We start from the raw sequence: 15,719 nt of genomic DNA on the forward strand, positions 1-15,719 counted from the left end.
TGGATGTTGCAAGTTTCGATCAGGGCACATGGACAACTTTTGATATAGTTACCGGAATATTTATTAATTAAATATTCATTGAATGTGCTTTCTACCCCCGTTATTGGATAAAGGAGCATCTTTTGAGGCACTTCGGTCAATGCATTTATACATCCCTAGATTTTGATCCTCAAGTGTCCCAAACTTGTAATAACTGTATCTAAGGCAAAGAAGTTGGAAAACACTCTAATACCTAATAACCTTCTTATCTAATAGCTCAAGCTTTTGCATTGAACAGTACATTGAGACGGACGGTATAAGAACCTATTTGACGAAATGATTTGGTGTCCAATCTTGGTAAGGATCTTTTACCAATAAAACGCTACCTATTCTATCCAAACAGGCCACTGCAGATACACATCCGAAACCATGGTTTTCAAAACTGGATTGGATTGGACGGTTGGACCAGAAAAACTAAGAATCGGTCAGGTAACTGCTTCCGTTTTCCCCGGTTCCGTTTTTCCCAAAAATTAGATTTTCTCTTAAAACCATTGATTTTAGTCAGTGAACCATTGAATCGGGCGATTAACTGTTCGAACAGTTTTGACTGTTTTTTATTTATTTTTTAATTTTTCTGTCATAATGGGCTGAACATTCGATTTAAACGATTAGGCTGTTCGACCCGATAACCAAACCCCTAACCGATTCAGTTTCCGAGTCAGTTTTAAAAACCATGTTGGAAACATAAAAATCTCTCTTATCATTCTCATTCATGAGAAGATGCTCAATGTATGACTGCAATGGCCGATGGGGACGTTAGTTGGTCCAAACTCGTTCAATCCTCATCGCCTCCATTATTATCAATTAGATGACTCATCATATGGGTGGACCCGTGCTTTTACATCCATGTTTGGAGCTTTCAGATGACTCATCATATGCGTGTGTATTAATTATTTCACATAGTGAGCAATCAGATGATAAATGTCATAGTTAGATTGGATTCCAACTGGACTTTTTTAGGCCTCTTATTTTCTATCAGATTCACCAAACACAGGATTAGGGTTATCTTGTTTTACTTTTATGTGACATAGACCAGACCGTGCTTTTCAAAACCAGATCGGACCGAAAAACCAGGAACCAGTCAGGTGACTGGTTCCGTTTCCCCCCGAAACCGGATTTCCTCAAAAAGTCATTGATTTTGATCAGCAAATTGTTGAACCGGGCGATTAATCGTTCGAACCGTTTGATTAAAGCGTTTTTTTTTTTTTTTTCATGTGCTTTCCCCCATGCCTTTTCGTGTGAAGATATGATGAAAAATGTAAAAAAACTCTATTTGGAGCTTCCTAGAAATAACTAGAATAGACTTTGAACGTCTTTTTAAAATAGCATCTTTTCATGACTAGATAATTTCCCAACTAAACAAGAAAAGGCTAAAACACAGGCTGCCAAATTTCTAAACCAACAGCCCGTGTAAAATGGTTCTATACCAAGAAACTACAATTTTCTTGTCATTTTGCCCTTCTTTAATATGGTAAATGGTCTTAAAGTTGGAATATCTCTAGATTTACGTATTCGAATAAAATAGGTTCAGATGCTACATTTCTCTTTTCTGTTTGCCCTATTCTTTAATACGCTACATTTATTCTTTAGATCCTGTCCAAATGGAGTGATTTCAACAACTCATCCTTTGCCATATCTTTTGCCTCGTTTGGAGAATAATTGACTACTTGATGTTGTTTCTCTTTGGTTCCTTGTAGTGGAGATTTTGGGATCAAAATCCCCAATGCCACAAGGTTGTGGGTGGGGGGTATGGGTATGGGCAAGATCAAAATATCGTAATGTATTGAGATGTATCGGTTAATACGTGCCTTGGGTAGGGGAGAAGGACGATCCTCCTCCGTTGTGTAGTATTGTGAACTAAAAAAATGGGGATGGATTTATGGAGTGAAGCAGTAAGAAATGATTTAAATACTCAAAAAAAATTAGAAAAGATATTACATTAAATAGAATAGAATGGCGAAATAGAATTCATTTAATTCACCCCATATAATTGGGGGAAAGGCTTAAACGGAGTATCTTTATATAATAATCAAAACGGGGTATCTTTGTTTGGGAAAATATCAAAGAAGGGCAGTGCTACTGTTGATCATCTTCCTCTGCCGCTGTATAAGTCCTTTGGCGATGTCCTATAATTGTGTGTTTGATCTCCTTCTACAAGAACCTTTGTTGTCTCGAGGAACTTGCTTTTGTTCCGCTCTTAATGGCACATATGGCTGATGGATTGAAGGTCTTGGTCCGGCTGAGAGGTTGTCACTTGACTTAGATCTAGTTATCGATGGCAAACGTTAACAGAGAAGGGTTTGCCATGACGAGCAAGACGAACTCATGGCTTATTTGAGGGCAAATACAGAGTGATTGCAGATTCCCCGTAAATGTTAACAAATAAGGGTTTGCAATGAGTTATTGACGGCAAACCTCACTCGCCATTAGTTATCGACAACAAACATGACTCGCTTAGCGCAAGTTTAAGAGGAGGAAGACGAATGCCCTTATTTGATATTTTTCAAAAAAAAATCTCATTTCGATTATTATATAAAAAATATTATTTTTATTGATATTAAGGGTGGAAAGTTGCCTTAATGACTAAAAACCCTAACATATTTGTTAAGGTTCGGTTCGAAAAAAGTATAAATACAAATATATACAATATAAATACATATGAAATAGTACAAATATAAGATTTTACACTACATATTTGTATTTGTATTCTTACCAAAGGGAGCCTAAAAAGGGAAGTTGTTAGAAAACAAATAGGTTTTATGGTGAAACAGTATGCCCATATGTGGTCGGGTTTATCTATTCATTTGGCCAAAATGATAAAATTGTAAGACTCCGAGCAGACAGACATAAAACTCGAATGCTTATAATTGAGTCAAACTCTTGCAACACTAAAGAATCTCAATCAAATAATGTGTTTTTGTCTGAGAGTCGAGAGAGAGAACTTAGATATCCATTCTAACAAGTTAATAAAATTATGTAATCTTCAGTATAAAATTACACATATTTAACAGACCATTTGTCTTCTGAGCCATGGCAACCACCTTGTATGAACAAATCCAAATATCTGGCCGGAAAATCACACATGCCCCATTAGTGGTACTCCACTTAGTTGCCCGTGCCACCTGGTTTTCTGTCAGATTCCAATGACGGAGTACTTCTTGGATGTATCTTTTTGGCCCTCCATGATTTGCCACTACTGGGTTTCTCTTCATGGGACGACGCCTTTTCTCCTTTCTCCTTTCTTTCTTCTTCCTTTTTCTTCATCTTCTCTTTGTGCAGCTTTCGCATAACGTAAACTTCAGCGAAACTAGCTCCCATGGACGACATCGCCGGGAATTTAAGCAGCCGGAATTACAATCTGCTGCAGGTCAGAATAGGAAGACGTCTGAGATGGATGATTGGTACTTTGGTAGGTAGGTTGGTGTCTTTGTGAATGAAGGGGGAGTGGGAGGGCCGAAGGGGGGAATTTATAGGAGCAAAAAAGCTGCCTTGTTGAGCAAGTCATCACGTGCGTTAACGATGTTAGTGTGTCTCACGGCTGACGTTAGACGATTTACTTATTTTTTATTATTATTATTTTCTCTAACGGCCGTCTAGAGTTTGCGAGATGATCAAGTGGGAACACGAAATTGACTTTGACTTTCAATTTCGTTCCTTCAAGGAAGGACGAAACATGGAGAAACGAGGTTTCATCATCCACCATCGGAAGCAGCCTCTCGCTCCTTCGAGGAAGGAGAGGAAGTTTTTTCAGTAATACTACCAGAATGGACAATTTTGGAGTGGTAGAGGTTGAACACCTAGATCACCCAGCCAAACAATTAAACTCACTTTTGTTCTAGTTCGGCTTTGAGTTGACTTGGTGGATTCGGCCGAGTTAACTCGTAACACATTCTTTGTTTTGGCTATTTGGGCCTAAGAGGAGGGATGGGTAATTGGGGCCCCAAAGAGGTTCTGAAGAAAAAATCTTTCCTCCACAGAAATATTAGTGTTAGAGAGAGGGAATCTTGGGCTCCAAGTTTTATGAAAAGGTCATTATCCAATGTTGCCCCAGTTATCTGGGTCTTGGGAGGGATGGATTGGATATAGTCTTAACCTTTATCTTCTTCTTCTTCTTCTAGCACAATGTGGTCCACAACAGGCATACTTCAGTCACATCGTCTTATTTGGCACAACTCATGATTCCAAAAATTGTTTTGTTCAATGAATCTATTAAGGGCCTGTTCATCAATATTTATGATTTTTTTTTTAAACATAAGTTGTTAGAGAAACTCATGTATGCTTATGCTTATGTGGCAATTTTTTCTTTTCTAAAACAAAAAACAAATGCAATATAACCATTTTAAAATTGTTTTTGCTGACATGGAAGTTGTTTTTATTTTGGAAAACAAAACCATTCACATTATTGAGGAACACCCACTTAATATGGTGCTTTATTTTTCCAGTGACTGAGTGCATCCCGTGTGCTTAGATCTGTTCCTGCCATTAACAAAATTCACATGCAGAGAGCAGTGGCCCATAGAGTAGATTTGAGCTAACATGACTAGAACTAGTTGATAATATATCATATTGTCAATGGTCCTCCTCTCAATGAGATTTATAAACTACAAGCAGAAGCAGATGGTTATCACTATTTGATTATATTTATAAATTGCATAGCTTAATTATGATCACTTGTCTTGACTTGATAAAAAATGTCACCATTATTGGAGAGTTGAGCATTCTGCATCAATGAACAATGATCACTGTGCTCTTGCTCTTATTACCATAACAATTGGTTGAGCAAAAGTTGCACAAGAACTTAATCCTATTCCTTCTTGGTGTCCTCCTAGTTGCCAATAAGGTTGCCCTGTGATGGTAGGATGCAATTCAGCCAAGTGGGCTGGGGCCCATCTAGAACTCAATTATTATTCTATAATAATGGTTTTCAACCCAAGCCCAACAAAACCATAGTTTATTAACCCCAACACCAAAGATTGTGCTAATACATAAGCCTGAGGTGGTTGAATGAATGATTTGTTGTTTTCTCTTTTGAATAAATCATTCAAAGATCTAAGTATTGATCCGTATCGGTGCATATCGTACAATATGTATTGGATTTTGAACCCACCAATGCATCAAATAATAAGAGATAGGAGGAAAACCCTTTTTCAGTCATTAATGCCTTCCTAAGTCATTATTTCTGGTTTGAATCTTGAAACCTGAAAATAAATCTGAGTATTGGCCCTGTAAATCGCATGATACACAATTTTTTTCATATGATACTTTGAACCATGGTAGGTTTTGGGTTCCTTATTAATGATGATCAGAGAGAGAATCTTTTAGCATTAGGTAAAATATAAAAATCTCCCTTAAAGTTTCTGACAATTATAAAAACCTCCTTTATAGTTTCATTTTGACAAATATTTCCCTGAACTCTTCAGAAGCTCAATAAAAAACTCCATTCTGTCACTGTCCCAAGCGGAAAACATTAAATATCCATTCTACCCTTTTATAAATTATTTTACATACAAAATTACTGAAATAATCCCATTTTAACTCAACAAAAAAAAACATATTTCAGTAATTTTGTATGTAAAATTACTAAAATAGTCGTTAAAAGAGGTTTTTGTTGAGTTAAAAAGGGGTTATTTCAGTAATTTTGTATATAAAATAATTTATAAAAGGATAGAATGGGTATTTAGAAAAAAACTGGTGCATCAATCTAATCTTTTCCATCTGGGACAGTGACGGAAGGGAGGTTTTTGTTGAATTTTTCAAAAGTTCAGGGAAGGCATTTGTTAAAATGAAACTATAGGGGAGAATTTTATGATTGTCAGAAACTTTAGGGGAGGTTTTTGTATTTTACCCTTTAGCATTCTATAATTTTTGAATCGCCATGGAGTGGGAAGATTTATGTAAAGGGCCTTTCAATTTGGATAAGAGAATGACAGACAACTAGTTAAAGTGGGAATGCAGGATATAGTGCAAAAGGTATTGAAATTTGAAAGGTGATTATCGAGTATCGACCTATCACCTAGTGAGCTTTTTTATATTGCGCAAAAATTTAACAGTTGGAAGGCCCACTCACTTCTTGCCACCCCACTCTTGTCACTCTCTAGTCTCTACATGGATACATGGTGGGGTGCATCTGCCTGAGACTTTGGCCCAAGTTTGGCTTCCATCCTCATCTGGATGGTGGAAAGTGAACGTTGATGTAGCAGTAACCAATCATAGCGCTGGTATGGGTATTATTGTACTGGATTCCTGTGGTGAGAACTTGGCTTTCCATAATCCAATACAATAATGGGAGGGTGATGGAGCTTGCGCCCAAAAATCACCTCCCCACTATTCTTATCTGTTTTGCTGCTGCTGAAGTTGATGCAATGGCTTTTCTAGAAGGATTAAAACTTTCTGCTAGTTTTAAGATGCAATGCTCTTTTGGTTGAATCAATTTGGCTTTTGCCTCCATAATTCAGTTCACTAGGTGTAATGTGCCTCAACAAATATTGGGATCTTGTTCAACCAATCATGTCACAGGTTTTGTCATATACAGCTAGCCCTCAATTCTCTCTTTTTGTGAGACAGTTTAACAGAAAATGACAAGCAACCATTGATTTGATATCTTAACCATATATGAATATGATGCCCACATTCCTCAAATTGAACTCATGGGTTTCTCATATTCCTTTATCTTCTCTTTTTCTGACATTTTTTTTTTATTTTAGGAAAATCACATTAAGTAAGGCATGCCCTAAATCATTGTGAATTCCTTCCAAGGATTCATCACTGCACTGTTTTTTTTTTCTTGTTTTTTGTCAATAATCAATAGATCATTCCTCTCATTTTATATTACAATATTTGAAAAACAATCAAACTTTACTCTCTGAAACAAAAAAGAAAAACTCTGTAAGGAGAACTTCAGACTAAAAACTGAGTGGTTTATATCAGTATTCATTTGAGCAGAAGTTGGAAGTGTGAAATAGGTTTATTTATCTATACAGATTTTTCAGCCTCTTTGAAGCTTCCAGGATGATTTCTCTGTGACCAAATGCACTAACTCTGACGTACTCTTCACCACCAGGGCCGAATCCCCTACCTGGAACTGTGACTACGTGTGTCTTCTCAAGAATCTCATCAAATACATCCCAAGATCTTGAACCCGGAAAATGAACCCAAATATAAGGAGCATTCTTTCCTCCATATGCCTTGAGGCCGAGCAATTCAAATGTATCAATTAGTATTTTGGCATTCTCCTTGTAGTAGTCAATTACCTGGCGTATGGCCTGAAAACAATTCATAGGCAGAAAGCAGAAATGTATAAACAAGATAATCCATTTCCAATTGAATGACAATTCCTATTAAAATGAACCACTCAGAGTCCAGAGACCAACCATTAGACCTTCTGGGGATAAGCAAGCAAGTCCCCCTGCTTGAGCAATACTTGATGCCCCATTAAAGCAGGTGTAGACAATGCGATTGAAGTCTTTTATGACAGGAAAGCCATTTGCAAATAGCAACTCTTCAGGGACCACTGTCCAACCAAGACGGACACCAGTGAAACCAGCAAACTTTGAGAAAGAAGAAACCTCAATTGCAACCTAATCAACAGCCAAAGAAAGTTCTCATGGGTTCAGTTCTTCACAGTCGAGACTTCAAGTAACTGGCTAAGATTGAAGTATTGCTAATCAAATCCAAAGCTGTATTACAACAATACCTCTCTTGCTCCAGGAATTTCAAAGATAGACCTTGGGCTGTTGTCGTCCGAGATATAAGCAGCATAGGCAGAGTCATAAATAATAATTGACCCATTTTTTCTTGCGAACTCCACTAGTTGCTCTAGTTGATTTCTTGATGCAGCATGACCAGTTGGGTTGTTTGGAGAGCAGAAGAAAATAACATCAGTTCTTGAAGTTGTCAACAGGTTTGGAAACAGGTTATTTTGAGGCCCACACTTCATATACTCAATATTCCAGTACTTCCCTGTTTCCTCTTGAAATTCACCAGCTTGACCTATTATAACACCCGAATATATGTATGCCTGTATCAAACATTTGTTTTTCATGAATCAAATTCGTTGTAGAAAATCCATGAAAAACCTTATTTCAAGAAAATCAATTGACATAATGCCTTAAGAAGACAGAATATGCATGTTGTTTGGAAAACAACATATACCTTCCTATTGGTTCAAACAAACAAACAGAGACCATATAAGCAAGAAGGTTAAACATTACCGGAAATGAGGGATCCTGCACGGCAATTGTTACATTTGATCCTAGAAGCAACTGCAGTTGGAATGCAGAGAAATAAGGATGTAACATTCATTGAGTAAGAAGTAAAACTCAACTATACAAACTCACAAGTCAGGTTCCATGTTCTCAATCTGATTCTGGGTTTGTGCATAAAGCTCCCCAACACAGAAATGCAAGCCCTAGTTTTCCAAATATTGAATTACCTGAAGGCGAGAAATGTCGCATTGTGCACCATCTGATACAAAAACCTCAGTGTCCTTCACCTTTAGACCTTTGTAGACTACATCTGCAATTGCCTTCCTTAATGCCTGCAGTGCAGTGCAATCCACATTGAAGATAAACACAAATTGGAAGTAAGACCTCACAGAGTCATGCTTATGAACAAATTCTGCTTAAATGATATGTTTCATACTATACAAACCAGTTTGAACACAATTAACCAACTACATTTGCCATTGAAATGGTTAATATGTTTGATTTTTCTCTCGAACTACATGAATCCTTTTATCACATATCAAGTACTTGCATTAAATAGGGCTGTTATTTTGTTTTAACTTTTATTTCAAAAGAAATTAATCTGAAGCTTGATCTACGTTCATTAGGAAGAACCCAAGAGTTGGACTAAAGCAGACCAGGCAAGGGTTTGCATTTGACTGGCTCTGCTCATGTCCGTCCCTAATAAAGGGATGCTACTATTACAGTATTACTAAAATAGCATAATCGAACTGTCCATGCTCGCCAATAAACACAGATTGGTTAAAGCTGCAAGTATAGAGCAATTTGACCGAAAGGAAAAACACTGTCAGAATAGAACAAATAACAGGCACCAGAACAAGAACAATGCATTACCTTGTTGCCATGCTCAGGTCCATACCCTCTATAGCCTTCAAGTGTTGACAGAGCTTGTGCTTGCTGTGAAAAAGTTTACCAGTTAGTATCCATTCCGTGGGAAAATGTTTCAACATGTTATAAAAATATAAAACATCATAACGTAATACAAATAGCTGGAATAGCTCAGTTGGTTAGAGCGTGTGGCTGTTAACCACAAGGTCGGAGGTTCAAGCCCTCCTTCTAGCGTAAAGATTTTATTTTTATAAACAATTGAATGAGAATCTTTTTGAAGTTAATTTATGAGATAAAAATTTAAGAGGGTAATTATCACTAACCCCTAGTAAGAGACAGTCTTTGTTGTAAATGAAAGCTCATGAGGTTAATTGACAGTACAGAAGTATTTATAATTTACCAACTTAAAGATTTTGGTCCCATATGTACAAACACCATTGGTTTGGATTTTTTTTTTTGTTTTTTAAGTGAGGCTAAAGGTAGATGAAATTCACTTGCGTCAGCAATGTAATAAAAGGATAAAAAACATTTTCTTCATACCTCAACCATGCTGGATGTGATGATGTCCGGGATGGGTTCAGTGGTATCACCAATCCCAAGGTTTATCAACTTAAAATTGGGGTACTTTTGCAAGTGTTCAGCTTCACGCATAGCAATCTGATAAATTCCATAGAAATGGTAAGAATCCAAGAGAACAGATGTAGAATGACATAATTGCATATCTCTCAGCTCTTATAAAATATTTAACCTACAAAATCCTACATCTATGGTCCATGGACAATAAGAATTTGAGTAGAAAGACAAAAAAATATAGCTAAGACTTATGTCAAAAATTTGAATGCACCATCCTACATAAGGGTGTCAATGGATCGGTTTTGGATTGGATCTCATTCGGTCTAAAATCAATTTGGATGGATCAATAAGACATATCGGATTGGATTTGATCCATATATAGTAAATTTATATCGGATTGGATTGGATTAAGCCAATATCTGATCCATTGATATAAGATAAGAATATAGGTGTCAGTCAACAGAGTTTAGGTTGAAATCAATCTAAATCAATACGAATTTGAACAGATTGAACAGTCCAGACATTGAATTGGACTAATCCAAAATAATTCAAAATATTCATTGGATTGAATTAGACCTGGACTCACATTGAACTGGATCTGATTGGACCAAATACAGTCCAATTGACACCCCTACTCCAACCTCATGGTCCCAGCCCAAAATAGTGTAAAATGCTAATAAAGGCCAATCAAAGTTGTCTCCCTAATACCTTAAGGTCCGATATGTCAAATACTTGCAATTAAGGGAAGTATATATGTTGAAAGTTTAATATCAATAGGGAGTAATCTATTACTGGAATAGACAACCACATAAAAATTAGAAAAAAAAAGAATATCAACCTAACAAGAGAGCCAATAATATTGATGCCATTACTAAACCTAAATCAATATATTATTCATGGATTATTTCAACACAAACAACTTTAATTATATTTATTCATGGATTATCAACCAAACAATGGCCAACCAATACAAGAGAAAGACCGTACGAGAAACCCTTGAAAAACCTGGGCCCGCCCCAACCCTCACACCCAGCCCAGCCCAACAGATTATTATCACCTTTAAAATAAAAGGTGACCTTTCTTCCCCTACCTCCCCTGCCTCTCTACCAGGCACGTTTATTGCGTGGGTGCACCACCACATCCTCATACAACTCTGCCAACCCACATGGCTATCTATGCTATCCAAAGACCAATCCGAATCGATTCCCATTATCGTGCTCACACCTAATACAGGCCTCCCTCTCAACCCACGACTCAACATAACAGTCAACACTCTTCTTTGTAACAAGATTAATGCAAGCAGATCCACCAGCTGGTTTTAAGGGATCCTTTGGACTAGGGCTGTCAATGGGTTGAGTCTGACCCGACAGACCCGAACCAATTGGGCAGGTTATGGTTATGGAACTGGAACTGACCCGATGGGTCCCGATGTAGGGTGTCGATTACTATTGGTTTGGAATCGATTCCACCTAGCCCCGAACCGATTCAGACTCAATTTGATATATATAATGTATAATATATTAAATAAATAAATTATATGTATATATTATATTATATAATATATATATATATATATATAACATTTAGGATAAATCTCTTAAACTATCTCTACTGTTCACGAAATTGACAAACTGTACCCTTACTGTTTATATATTGTCTTGTGGTACCTTTAAGTTTTCTGACAATTGACATTGTGGTTAAGTGCTAACAGAAGAGAACAAAATATCGAATTTATCCTCCACTATTCCTCAAATTTCATCCCCTATTTCACCGTCCGCCTCTACTCTCTCTCCATTCTCATACCTCCCCCTCCGCCTTTGGTCTCTCTCTCCTTCTTTCTGTATTCTTAGACCTCCCCTCTGCCTCTAAAATAATTGTGGGGATCCTTGTGGATAAAGCTGCAATGAATAATCCCCAGATGCCGGATCATCTGGGGACTTCAAAAATCAACCTCACACTGCTTTCTAGCAAATATGAGCCTCTACTGATTTGATGGGATTGTCAGCGATGAATACAGCAAGCACACACTCTCCAATGTTTCATACCGAAGAAGCGGCAACACCTCCTTGTTCGGTGGAATGCCTGAAGAGCTCTGACAACACTCTGTTATAATATGCAAGATTCCATCCATCCTCAAGCTGCTTTCCAGCAAAAATAATTCTCTTGTTGTCGTCTGTATCCTAGTGCATGAAGGGTCCGTCGTTGCTGTAACTTGTTGCAGCGGCGGTGATGAAATAGGGACGAGAGGGAATGGGGAAGAGAGAGAACAAAGGAGACAAAGGGGGGAAGAGAGAGAGAGAGAGAGAGAGAGAACGAAGGGGACGAAGAGAGAAAGGGAGGGAGGGAGCCCTTCGCCGGTGGCTGCCATCGCCAACAAGGGCTATGCCGAGAGGGAGAGAGAACGGAGGGAGGTTGCTTGGCGCAGGCGACGAACCCTTCATTCTCTCTCCCTCTTGGCACAACCTTCGCAGGCGACAGCAGCCACCGGCAGATGGCTCCCTCCCTCTCTTTCTCTCTTCCTCCCCTTTGTTCTCTCTCTCTCTCTCCCCCCATTCCCTCTCGCCCCTGTTTCATCACCGTCGTTGCTGCAAGTTGCAGCAATGGCGAACCTCTCCACACACTTGGATACAGACGGCCAGGTTCCTTTCCCGATCTCTCTCCTCTTCCCTCTCCCTTTCCTCCTCTTCTTCTCTTTCTCCTTCTTCCTCTCCTTTTCCTTTCTCCATCTTCATCTATGTTCATTGTCTTCTTGATGGTACCAAAATCACCACCACTGCTGCAACTTTCAATAGTAACGGTAAACAATAAGTGTATTTTATGGATTTTAAAATAATTATTACTCACGTGATGTCACATGTGAACAGAGTGTGACTGAAAATTAACAGCAAGGGAGGTTTTAGACAATTGTCAGAAAACTTAAAGGTACCGCAAGACAATATCTAAACAGTAAGGGTACAGTTTGTCAATTTTGTAAACAATAGGGGTAGTTTAATAGATTTACCCTAATATTTAATATATATTAAACATAAATATTTATTTTTTATTTATTATAATCAGGTCTATCGGGTCAAACCCAATTGTCCCAAGAACCAATCAATTCAGTTCAGGGTCCAAAAATTGTAGTCCTTATCGGTTCTAGTTCTAGGTCTGGGTTCACAACATTTCATGTTGGGTCGGTTCTGGATCCTGTTGATTCCGACTCAGACCCTACCCGTTGACAGGCCTACTTTGGACGAGCAAAGAGCCTTTACACTAAGAAGCTGAACCCTATCCTTCCTGGGGCCCAAATCATGTTTTAGCGGCCAGCATGCAAGTATTCCTTTAGCTGCTGGTTAGTCTCATCTCTCATCTATCATTAAAGCAATCGTGAGCCACAATTGGTTTCAGGCATACTTATAGATAGGGGTGTAAACGGATCGAATTTGAATCGGATTAGACAATATCCGAATTCGAATCCGACTAAAAAATCCGATATTCGACGAATATTAAAAATTAATATCCGAATTCGAATCCGATTAATTCAATTCGAATTTGATTAATTAATTTTTAGATAATTAATAAATATATAAAATAAATATTTTGTTGATACAAAGTATATAAATATATAAATTATTTATATAATTTAATTATTATATAAAATATTATTTATTTATTATATATAAGAATTAAATGATCGGTCAAATTCGGATATTTATTAAATCGAATCAGAATTCGAATCCGATTTACTATTTGGTAAGAATAAGATATCTGAATCCAACCGATTAAATATTCGAATGATCTGAATTCGATTCAATTATATCGAATTCGAAATCGAATTTTCAAATACCATTGACACCCTTAAATATAGAACCACCTCAGACTCAGCGATTTCCTTTTCCTGCTTCTGGCCACACATCTCTACCCAAGGCTACAAGTTTCAGACGTTAAACTCTAGAAAAGCACTACGTACGTACGCATCATGAAGCAAGGAAAAAAAAAAAGTGAATCAATAAGAGCATAACACAAAATTAAAATGTGGAAAAGGTTGAATTAATCCACAGACCTCAGGAAACAGATATCCATTCCTAAGCTTCTCTAAATTCTCATTACGAGGAACTCTCGTGCGATGATCTGCAATTGCATTGCAGTACTGTAAGTCAGACAAAAATTGAATGAAAACCCAAATTCAAATGTGAACCAGTACTCAAATTCTGATACAATACCAACTCTCCTCTGCTCCTTCTGGACAACCTCCCGACTGCAATAATAAAAGTGAAAAGCATGTTGAGTTCCCATGCAATAAAGCTTCTCAAAGTATGTAAGAATCAAACCACTGGAGCTCTCAAGAACATTCACTGACCTCTGCTGAACCATCCTTGGCTTAAGCATCACGGAGGGACGAATTGAAGTGCAAGCTGAGAGTTGAACTTGATACATTTTCAGATTCTTTTTCTTATTAGAGGTTTCGAAACCCAGCTGCTTCGTGCAACGATTGACAAATGAAATGATGCACTAGGTAGTGAGTAAAACTGAGCTTCAGTACTCAGACATTTAATTTATAGACTAACCCCAAGAATGGTCGTGAAGAGTTTGAAAATTAAATAAACATGGGCGTTTTGGAACTGACTTTGTCTCCTGAGAAAACAGTCAAAACTTTTCAGAAAAAAAAAAAAAAAACATGGGCTATTTCAGAAACCGGTGGCGGATCTGCTGGAAGAATCTTCTGCAGTAGTGGACCCAGGAATGAGCAGTCAGTTCATTTTCGACTTTTCCGTCGCCTGATTTCTAACTTTTCTTCTGTCTTGATCGCAGGTTATGAAACCAACGATGACGAAGGAAAATTCTTCTTGCTTTTCTTTTCTTTATTCTCTTTCTCCTACTGCTATTCGGCAATTTCTGCCAAATTTCCCTTGCTTTCAGATGTCTATAGCTAAATATAGATCAATTCTTGTGGCAGTTAACCCACCCAGTTGTCTGTATTGATTAAAGCTTCAACAGACAGTCTCCAACTTAATTTCTGCCAACTTTTCGAATCAGGTGTTATTTATCAAAATTCAGGGTGGGTTTTGATTGGTCAAAATTTTTTTTATATCACATTTTTCTTTTCTGCATCACAGATTTTCTCAAGTTTTGTACATGATTTTCAAAACCGGACCGGACCTAATGGTTGAACCGCAAAAACCGGGAACTGGTCAGATGATTGGTTCTGTTTTACCCCCAAACTGTTAATTTGCCCAAAAACATTGATTTGATCAGCAAACTGTTGACTCGGGCGGTTGAACCGTTCAAACTGTTCAGTGGTTTTGACCATTTTTTTTTATTTTTTTTTAATTTTTTTTGTTAGAACGGACCATCCATTCGGTTCAAACAGTTGGACTGTTCGACCTGGGAACCGGACCCCTGACCGGTTCATTGTCCGGTCCAGTTTTGAAAACCTTGGTTTTGCATAAAGAAATTGTATCCGTTGCTATGGATTATTTAGGTCCTGTTTGGTGCGCCCTTTCGCGCGGGCTCTCAGTTTTTAGAAGCCTGGCAGTCCGGGTTTTGGTATTTTCCTATTTGGTTGGGAAAAGATCTAGCCGTTGAAAGCCACGGCCCCGAAAAGACGTGGAAAGCCCATTTCGGGCTATTTTTGGGAAACTCTAAATGGAACTTTTCAGCTTTTTTTTCAACTTATCTTCACACAAACTGACATATGTTAACCAAACAGTCTTCAAACTATTAATATCTTGATGCAAAAATTCACATCGTCTTTTGATTATTAGAATTTCCAAAAAATCTTTCAAAAAATAACTTGCCAAACGTCCCCTTAATTAGCCAAAGGCTTTTAAATGTTAACACATTTGTTTAGTTATTCTATTTCTGAGCCATTATTTGGTGATATATCAAAAAGCTCTTTCTCTAATCACTCGTTTTGGGTTGATTCATTGTTTTAGTGTGAGGTAACTGTTTCCGTTTCTGTTCAACCCAGAAAGGGATATGATGTCGTGGGCAACTAAAATTGTTCATTAAATAGGAAATGATTTTATTAACACGCATTTACAACTTGGTTAGTGT

At 37.6% G+C, this 15,719-nt stretch overlaps 1 protein-coding gene and 1 non-coding gene across 2 annotated transcripts; one reads left to right on the forward strand and one right to left on the reverse strand.

Annotated features, from left to right (window-relative positions):
- Positions 1 to 6,747: 6,747 nt before the first annotated feature.
- Positions 6,748 to 14,481, reverse strand: LOC104605897 (aminotransferase ALD1, chloroplastic-like). The gene is made up of 10 exons (XM_010270846.3): positions 14,023 to 14,481; positions 13,886 to 13,920; positions 13,726 to 13,793; positions 9,651 to 9,767; positions 9,117 to 9,179; positions 8,471 to 8,575; positions 8,250 to 8,300; positions 7,733 to 8,056; positions 7,410 to 7,616; positions 6,748 to 7,301 (listed from the first exon to the last, which is right to left on the reverse strand). Exons 1-10 carry the CDS (start codon positions 14,097 to 14,099, stop codon positions 7,008 to 7,010), a joined length of 1,341 nt encoding a protein of 446 aa, XP_010269148.1. The 5' UTR covers positions 14,100 to 14,481; the 3' UTR covers positions 6,748 to 7,007.
- On the forward strand, positions 9,271 to 9,344 carry TRNAN-GUU (transfer RNA asparagine (anticodon GUU)). The gene has a single exon. It is a non-coding gene; the product is annotated as a tRNA-Asn (tRNA).
- Positions 14,482 to 15,719: the final 1,238 nt, after the last annotated feature.

This window comes from Nelumbo nucifera, chromosome 1 (assembly GCF_055504915.1).
Source record: "Nelumbo nucifera cultivar China Antique chromosome 1, China Antique-T2T, whole genome shotgun sequence".
NCBI lineage: Eukaryota > Viridiplantae > Streptophyta > Magnoliopsida > Proteales > Nelumbonaceae > Nelumbo > Nelumbo nucifera.

What these genes read in the sequence shown, in the direction of transcription:
- LOC104605897 (XM_010270846.3), bottom strand. Translation starts at nt 14,099, where the DNA reads ATGTATCAAGTTCAACTCTCAGCTTGCACTTCAATTCGTCCCTCCGTG. An exon ending in TCACATCCAGCATGGTTGAG is followed by an intron (nt 9,180 to 9,650) that starts GTATGAAGAAAA and finishes ACTTTTTCACAG; the next exon opens with CAAGCACAAGCTCTGTCAAC. An exon ending in TGCAGGATCCCTCATTTCCG is followed by an intron (nt 8,057 to 8,249) that starts GTAATGTTTAAC and finishes TGTTTGATACAG; the next exon opens with GCATACATATATTCGGGTGT.